The sequence below is a fragment of the Amborella trichopoda genome, chromosome 5 (assembly GCF_054954075.1).
Source record: "Amborella trichopoda isolate Santa Cruz 75 chromosome 5, AtrichopodaSantaCruz75HAP2 v2.0, whole genome shotgun sequence".
Taxonomy (NCBI): Eukaryota; Viridiplantae; Streptophyta; class Magnoliopsida; order Amborellales; family Amborellaceae; genus Amborella; species Amborella trichopoda.
In genome coordinates this window covers 3,295,104-3,303,680 of record NC_142340.1, presented here as the reverse complement: position 1 = coordinate 3,303,680, position 8,577 = coordinate 3,295,104, and the positions used below count along the sequence as shown (strand labels likewise).

General features: G+C 36.1%; 1 protein-coding gene across 1 annotated transcript; it reads left to right on the top strand.

Moving 5' to 3' along the window:
• Positions 1 to 216: 216 nt before the first annotated feature.
• Positions 217 to 3,422, top strand: LOC18443382 (CASP-like protein 3A1). Its single transcript, XM_011628416.3, has 3 exons — positions 217 to 568; positions 1,630 to 1,765; positions 3,029 to 3,422. The coding sequence occupies exons 1-3, from the start codon at positions 255 to 257 to the stop codon at positions 3,242 to 3,244; spliced, it is 666 nt and encodes a 221-aa protein (XP_011626718.1). The 5' UTR covers positions 217 to 254; the 3' UTR covers positions 3,245 to 3,422.
• Positions 3,423 to 8,577: the final 5,155 nt, after the last annotated feature.

The window sequence follows — 8,577 nt, the reverse complement described above, 5'->3', positions numbered from 1 at the left end:
AGGTCCTTTGCGACCCCTACTTCCCTACACCAACTGAATCCAATTGAATCGGCACTTTTTTCTTGAAAACTTTTGAGTTCGATGCGAACTAGGAATAACCGACAGTCTCTTTATCTCAAATGAAAATACTGGATGATTCCGTCATATTGAAAGAGTGAGGGGTATTGTTATATCACCCTATTCTTTTTAAACAACGATATGGCGCAAAAGTAAAGTACAGGGAAAAGCAGCAGCGAGGTGGAAGAGACAGAGAGATGAACAGCCCGAGCAAACCCTCGGAGACACAGATCCAGATGCCGGAAACCACGAAAGCGACCGCCAATGATTCAGTCACCATGAGCGGCCCCCTCGTCTCACATTCTGGCGCCGCAGCTGATTTTCTGGCCACTCATGGCCTGAAAACTCGCCGGAAATCGGATCCCATCAGCGCTTTCCTCCGCCTTCTCTGCATTGTCTCATCAATAACAGCAATAGCATTCATGGTCTCTGCTCATAGCTCGGGCTCAGTTCCAATCTATGGATTCAACCTCCAAGTTGACTCCAAATGGTCATTTTCCGACTCTTTTGAGTAAGTTTCCCTTCGTTTTCCGGCCATTCAGATTGCTTCTGCCATTTTCCGACAAAATTTCCCGGCCATTTTGTAAAATCGTGAAGGTCGTGAAGGTATTTTTACTACTTTTCGAGCTGTTTTTGACATGGCGGAGCTTCTTCCCGGCCATTTGTTACAGTGGAGCTATCCTTTTGCTAACCTTTTTAGCTTTTCTTGACATGTTAGCGCTATTTTTCGGCCATCTTAGGCTCAGTGGTGCTAGTTGCACGCTACCTTATACTCGGTGGAGCTATTTTCAGTCATGTCAGATATTGTCGGCTCGGTTTTGTTGGCCACTTTAGGCTCAGTGAGCTTTTTCCTCACCAGCTTTAGGTCAAAAGCAGACTCAATGGAGCTATCTTCCGGCTGGTTTTCTGGCCATTTTAGAGTCAGTTACTCATTTTTCCGGCTAGTTTGCTGGTTATCTGAGACTGATCTATTTTCTGGCTGTTTTTCCGTCGAAAAAATAACTGAAATGGGTTGTTTTCCGGCCACATTAGACTGAGGATAGCTATTTTTCGGCTACGTGTTCCTATCATTGCTATCAAGTATCCAGAGCTCTGTCCTGAAATCGTTTGGAGCTTCTTTCTTTTATCTCATCGGCAATACCGATGATCACTTTTTTCTTTTCACTTACTCGTATTTTGCGGCGCCATGTGGAGGAATTTCCATGTACTAATACTTTCCGTTCTTGTTCCGGCCATTTAACGCCGGAAAATTTCCCGTGAAAGTTTTCTGGTCAGTATTTCCCGGTCACGGTGCTCGGAAAACCGTCAGGCCCCTGTAAAATTACTTGATTAACTCCTCAATCTTTTCATCTTTACAAATCACCGTTCATGAAAAATTGAAATTTTGAATGTTTACTTTACCCTTTTTGGGACTTTTTTTATTTTTTGAAAGTGGTTGATCAGGGTTCCGAAATTTCGGTCGAAGCCTAGTCTTATATTTCCTCGAAATTGCATTCCTTAAATTTATTGAAATCAAAATTCCGGGGTCATTTTTCAGGAGGGGTAATTTAGTTATTTGTGGTTTTTGGGCAGGTATTTGGTGGGAGTTTCGGCTGCCGCGTGTGCTCACTCGCTTCTGCAACTGCTGCTCAGTGTAGCAAAGCTTTGGAAGGGCATTCCGGTAATTCCTTCAAGGAACCATGCCTGGTTAATCTTTGCCGGTGATCAGGTATTTTGACGGCCTCTATTTTTTTCGTTCGTGTGACCAGGATTGCCCTTCGTATTTCCGTATATTATATGAATTTCGCACTCTAATTTTCTTATTATTTAAAACTCTGAGAACTTTTTCCTTGGGGAAAATTATTACTTGCCAGCATCTTTCTAATCTCTTTCGCCACTATATATTTTCGTATTTTTTTGAGAAGAAAATTATGAATTTATTTTTAAAAAATGGGTTTATCTCTACAAAATTCACAGCGAAATCACATTTTTTTTGAAATTTAATAGAAGTAGCTTTTTTTTATATTTACGTGAAAGTCCTATTTTTTGAGAGCACATAGCATTTAACTTTAATATTTTGTACACGGGGATTAGGCTCAAATTTGAATTTTTTATACACAGGACTAGGGTATCTGGGTTGTCATACCTCTCACCATCAAGCATCCACTAAACAAATTTAAAAGATTGGTTCAATAAAAAATTAACCACAATAAACCTACAATATTTTGTTAATGTTATTTCTTTCAAATTATTTTCTTGTATTTTTTATTTTTTCCCCACAATTTGATTTTAATCCAATATATATACAATAAATAAAATTAAGATGCACCGTATGCTCTAAAACATTGCGACTTGAACGTAAAACTATGAAATACATGAGAATATTTTTCTATTTTGAAAGTAAAATAAGATAGGTGTGATTTGTATAAGGTTGCAAGCGCACCCCCCAAATTTTATCATAATATAAACTTTTGGTCTAAAAATTCTTAGGATTATCTGAAAATCTATTTTGCATCTCTAATTATAAGATTTTAAATTCGAAAAATGGTTAAAATCAAGTAGATCTATGGATATATGAAAATCTTGATAATGTGACTCAAAATCTTTTTATTTTTTATGTTTTATATTTATACATCTTGATGTCGAGATGACCAATTAGAGGGTTTTTCAACATTTTCCGATGGCCGATGGATTTTTGAGGTGCATCTTCTTTAATTCTACGTTTTATCGTTGCAACCTTGTATAATTTTTTTCCAAATAAGATTTTTCTGTAAATTTGCCGATATTAATTTGTCCATATTTGGGTTCTGCTCACCAACCCCTCCTGACCTATTGATTTGTCAGGCTTTGGGTTTCTTAGCTTGTTTGACTAAGAACAAAAGTAGGAAAAAAGTTCAGTATCTGATTAAAAGTAGGAAAAAAGTTTGGTATAATGAGTTTGTCTATTTTCTCTTAATCTTTTTTTTGTTTTTTGTTTTTTTTGTTTTTGTAGATATTTGCTTATGCAATGATGAGTGCTGGATCAGCAGCAGCTGGTGTGACTAACCTTAATAGAACAGGAGTTAGGCACTCTGCATTTCCTGATTTTTGCAAGCCTTTGCATCGTTTCTGCGACAGAGTGGCAGTTTCCATTGCATTTGCTTTCTTGGGTGCTTTCATGCTTGCCTCCTCTGCCATTTTCGATGTTATTTGGCTTTCCAAGTATTAGAATATGAAAGTCTCTCTCTCTCTTCCCCAATAGAAAGCATTGTACACAACTTGCACAATTTTGGAACACTGTTGTCCATAGTTTCTCAATCTTTTTGGTTACTTCATTGGCCTTTAGAACAATGTTAAACTTCTGCTTAGATTTATTTAATGTATATGAGATAGAAGTGTTTTAGAAATTGAACAGGGGTCGAACTGGTCACGCACTGGTTTGGAGCATGGGATCCGCCCGACTGGCTTGTTGGTTTTTGGGGGGTATACCTGTAGAGAAATTTAAAGGATGCATAAAGAACACTATAGTGGGAACTGGAGCAAAGTCGAGAAGCTATAGATCCGTGCTTGTATCAAGCCAGCTCAAGCAGGCTCTGAACCGGATCCTGGTTTGGTGATTTTTGGAACAGTTCTATATCGTGGCCATCCGTGTCTCTTGTTGGTCTGGGCTCGTTATTGATATTTAAGGTATCTTAAAAGTACAGTGGTATTAGTTATTAGATAAGGACACGGTTTTTATGAGTCAATGGAAAAATGAGTCACCTCTTAGAAATATATTTTTGAGATGTTTATTTGGACTTAATTTTGTAAAATGGGTTTTTCAAAGTAGGTCCTTTTCCATTGCTTTCCGAGGCTTTTCTTGTATAAATTTTCCTACAAATGATGAGTGTTATTGTCCATAAAGGAAAAGTTTATATAAGGTTCCAACCTTGTACGGTTGAAGTAAGGTGTACCACAAAAGTCCTTCATTGAAGAGTGTTCCGGTAGAACTTATCATTGTGACCTTGAGATGAATGGACATGAAGAAGAAAAAAAATTTCAAAGTCCAAAAAATAATGCAGAAAGTTATTTAGACAGTCTATTTTCAAAAATTTTTTAAATATTTATTGATTTGTTTAATGTACTCCATTTTTTAAATTTTGAATTTTATAACTGAGAATAAAAAAAGATTTGGAAGCCATCATAAGGTTTTCAGTTATGCAACATCTCTAAGTAAATTTTAAAGGTGCGCCTTACTTCTATAGTATGAGGAAGCAACCTTATACAAACCTGACCTTTTCGATATAAAGGAGGATGAGAAGTTTCTCACTCTACCAAAGTTTTCCTAATTGTAGAACTTTTGTTGTGTGCAATAATGTCTTGAATTCTACTGTCTGCACTGCACTATGTTGACCGAAGGTCTAGTGCTCTCCACCCCTAACTGGGACTGTCTTGGGAGGCCATCTGCCCATGGTCATGGGTTGGGAGCTCTCGACTCAAAAATTTGGTGCTATTATGGAGGTATTTTTGGCATATGGAGGTGTTTATCTTGAGGTGTGAAACAAGATTTAAGGTCCATATCGGCTCTATTTAATTGAAGGGTGCAGTTGGCATATGGATGCATCCTTAGGTGTAGAGGTAAGGTGCACCTTCAAATTTTATCATGGTATATAATTGTAGGGGTAGAGGTAAGGTGCACCTTCAAATTTTATCATGGTATATAATTTTGATGTAAAATGTTCTTAGGATTATCTCAAAATCTATTTTTATATTTAATTATAAAATTTTAAATTTTAAAAAAGGTTAAAATCAAGTAGATCTATAAACATATGAAAATCTTGAAAATGGACGGCGTAGATAATAAAATATTAAGACTTAATTTTTTTTTATTTTTCATAGTCATATATCTCGATGTCGAGATGATCAATTGAAAGGTTTTTCAACATTAAAACTATTTTTTCGAATGGATTTTTGAGGGCACATGTGGTTCTACATTATAAAGTAGCATCTTTATATAAACTTTTTTCTTAATTGAAATGAGTGCTTAAAAACGGGTGAGTTGGATAGGAAACTGTCAATCCAGATAGAGAATTAGCCGAACTGGTTTTAAGAAGATATAGGTTTGACCATTATCCCTCTCCTAAAAATGCCATTTATATTTGTTGTTTAAGCTCATGTGATTAACACAAATCCACACAAAAAGAAAACCTACTACATCAACACATATTTAAGTTTCTATTTTGATTTTAATGTTTTTTGGATCATTGATTTGCACCAATCCAGATCAATCCAAATTGCCGATCCAATTATCTGATATGGATCTATGAGGTGAACAATCCAAGCCACTGACCTAGATTTTGAAACACATATTGAGATTGGCTTGTGTGAGAACAGTTTTGTACCTTCTAAGTTGCAATAGTGAAGACATTAATTGTCTTGACCTATGAACTTAATCATTAGATTAGTGATGAACTACGTAAATCATGGTGGAGCAATGATCCAATGCAACGACACTCCTGGAAAACTATGTTTGTGGCATTTGTATAATCCCAAATTTTGCACGCACACTCTCTTCATCTCAATAATCAATTCTCAAAAAAAAAAAAAAAAAAGTTCAATTTGAACCCTAAATATGATCAAAATGAGTACCTTCCAAAAACAAATATAGACCATTCATTTTGTGAATTTTAAAACTTAGTCTTTATAAACTCAAAATCATTTTTTTTCTTTTTTAACATTGTTCATCAATAGTAAAGCCATCCAAAAAAATTGGAAATGAAAAATTCCTTCTAAAGTCTAGATTTAGGCATCTCACCAAAATGAACGGCTTATGTTAGTTGAGCTAAAAAAGTACTTTCTAGGTTGTGTTTTTAATTTTTTCTTTTTTTTTGAGACTGTTCATTTGAATGAAAAGAGTGTATATTTCAAAATTTGGATCAAACAAATGGCAATAAGATGGCTTTTTAAGGTTGTTGTATCATATTATCATACAACGGTTGCATGAAATCATTGCCTATCATGGTGCTTCTTTGTGCATTATATTTTTACTCTACTTGAGTTATGATGATGCTCGAGATTTATTCACACTCATTAAAAATGTCGTCTCTTGTAAGAATGGACTCAAGGCATTGGTTGTGTAGATGGTGGGCCATAACCATTTAGACTGGACCAGACTCCAGAGTCTGACCGATTGGGCTGCCAATCGGTGCCTCGATTTGGTATGAAGTAAAAATCTTGTTTAGTTAATAACGGTCAAAATTAGTGCTTGATTGATTTTGGCCAGTTTGGCCGTCTGGTTTTGATCAACTCGACTGGCTAAACAAAGTTGAGAAATTTTCTTCTTCTTTTTTGAAATTCTATTTTAAAAAAATATTATACTTATACTTTTTAAAAATTTGATCCAACATGTTTGTTTGATTGTTGAACTAGTTTTAATTAGACTAGATCCCCCACTCATTCGATAACTAATCTGATATTTATAACTATGTGATAAGGTGCTACGAGATGATATCTTGAATTTCATTCATTAATATATTCATATTATTCGCTCTCTAGGATCTTATCATAAGCTCAGGGTCTCCATGGGGGAAGCGGGGTTGAAGGTGAAGGCTGTCCATATCTCTCTCAACCAAAGTCCCTCTACTTCATCTTGTCTTTTTTATCCATCGTATTTTGTCCCTCATGTTTATATCGATGCAAAATACTCACAACACACATCAAGATGATCACGAACGAGCAATGATTCTCAAAATTCATGGAACAAATCAGTTTATGCAATCAATTTCAAAACAAATTCCCCTTATGACTAGAGGAATAGCCTCTCTACCTGGGTAGTTATGGGTTTTCCCTACCTCAACTTCAAACTGGGGTCTCAAGGTTACAACCATAAATAAATAAATAAATAAATAAAAAAATTTCAAAGACCTCAAATTCAAGAAAAGATGCTTAAGAGAGAGCAGGGCTTTAAATACCAGATCAATACCCTAAATTGTTAGGGCACCAGTATTTGGTTCACCGATCCGGATAGTGTATGTATAAAACTAGAAATTAAATAAATAAAAAACATGTGGAATCAGGCGGTTCTGGACGTTTCTTGTATCAATAGAAGTATCCCAACATTAAGAAACAATGAACATCCCTCGTATCTAAGGGGAGAGAGATTTGAACACCTTGAGACTCTAGTGAAATTGTTCAAGTCAAGTATCTTAAACAAGCGACTACATTATGGAATTGTATACAATGAGACCATTTGCTTTTGGTACAGAGGTGGTCACAATTATCTACAACAATCTGATGTGAAATTTGATAGCTTGGTTGTACCACAAAGTTCAAAAAAATTTATTTGAATTTTGAGTTTGTCAATGAAATAAATACAACCACCCAATTTCACATCCAACAGTCAAGATTAATTGTGACCACCTTGTACCAAAGGTAAATAATATTTTTATATACTTTCCCACTATAAAAAAGACCCACTATTAAAATGGTCTTATCATAGGTGATTATAATTACCACTATATTATATGAACATTTGGTTTAAACTCATAGGCGGTTATAATTACCACTATATTATATGAACATTTGGTTTAAACTATAGATTTTGTATCTAATAGCTTGGGGGTGATTGTGCCCTCCTTAATCAATGGTCCTATTATATATCTTCCGGTATTTAATTCATCACTCATGAGCAGAGAGGTAGTAGGTAGCAGCATGAGCATTTCAAAGGGCAATGTTTTAAAAACTGGAATTAATTTGTGGACTCAGGTACCAGTATTGGCTTTGCGAATTCTAAGCCAGATTCTAACTCAGGTACCATAAAAAGGAAACCACAAAAAACGACTGAAATCGAGCCCCACCAAAAAAAAAAGGAAAAAGAAAAAATCACATGGAATTTTAGAATGGCATGAATCCTTGTAGGAATTCTGGACCACGTAGAATCCAGGACCCCAAGGTAAGCCCTCACAGGGGATTCCAAGTCAACTTTGCTTTTAGGGCTTAACTCGGCCCTTAAACACTAATGCTTGGGTCACAAAATGTAGATTGAGGGCAAGGGCCTGAGACATGACAAAGCCAGGTCGCCCTAATTGTTTTCAGCCCCCTCTGGGCTTGGGCTGACCCTACAAGGATTAGATTGGGCTGGGCTTGGCCAAGCCCGTTACCAGTCCTATCCACTATATGGGATCAATGTTTGGTATAGTAATCCACATGACCATTTGGAGCAAATGACCATGGGAATCACCACCAATGGAGGGAGGATGAGACCTGCTCCAAAATCATGCATCTCCTTCTATCAGAGTCCATCCTTTGGTATAGAAGGAGATGACCATTAGCCCCACTTATCTACTTCCAATGGCTATCTAGGTTTTAAAAACATTCTAAAAAATGGTCAATTGGGTTGGAACCGGTCGGTTTGAATTGAAAATTGGAGGAACCGGTCTAGTTCTACCAAAATATTGGGAGGGAATTGATCGGTTCTTTAAGAGAAACCGCAAGTTTTGTCAAAGAACCAATCCCACTGTCATTTTTTAATAATTTTTTTAAAAAAAGTCGTTAGCTAGATAGCTGATTTGGACTGCCTATCCA

Coding starts and splice junctions, on each gene's coding strand:
- LOC18443382 (XM_011628416.3), top strand. CDS start 255: ATGAACAGCCCGAGCAAACCCTCGGAGACACAGATCCAGATGCCGGAA. Junction 569..1,629: donor TCATTTTCCGACTCTTTTGA/GTAAGTTTCCCT, acceptor GTTTTTGGGCAG/GTATTTGGTGGGAGTTTCGG. Junction 1,766..3,028: donor TAATCTTTGCCGGTGATCAG/GTATTTTGACGG, acceptor TTGTTTTTGTAG/ATATTTGCTTATGCAATGAT.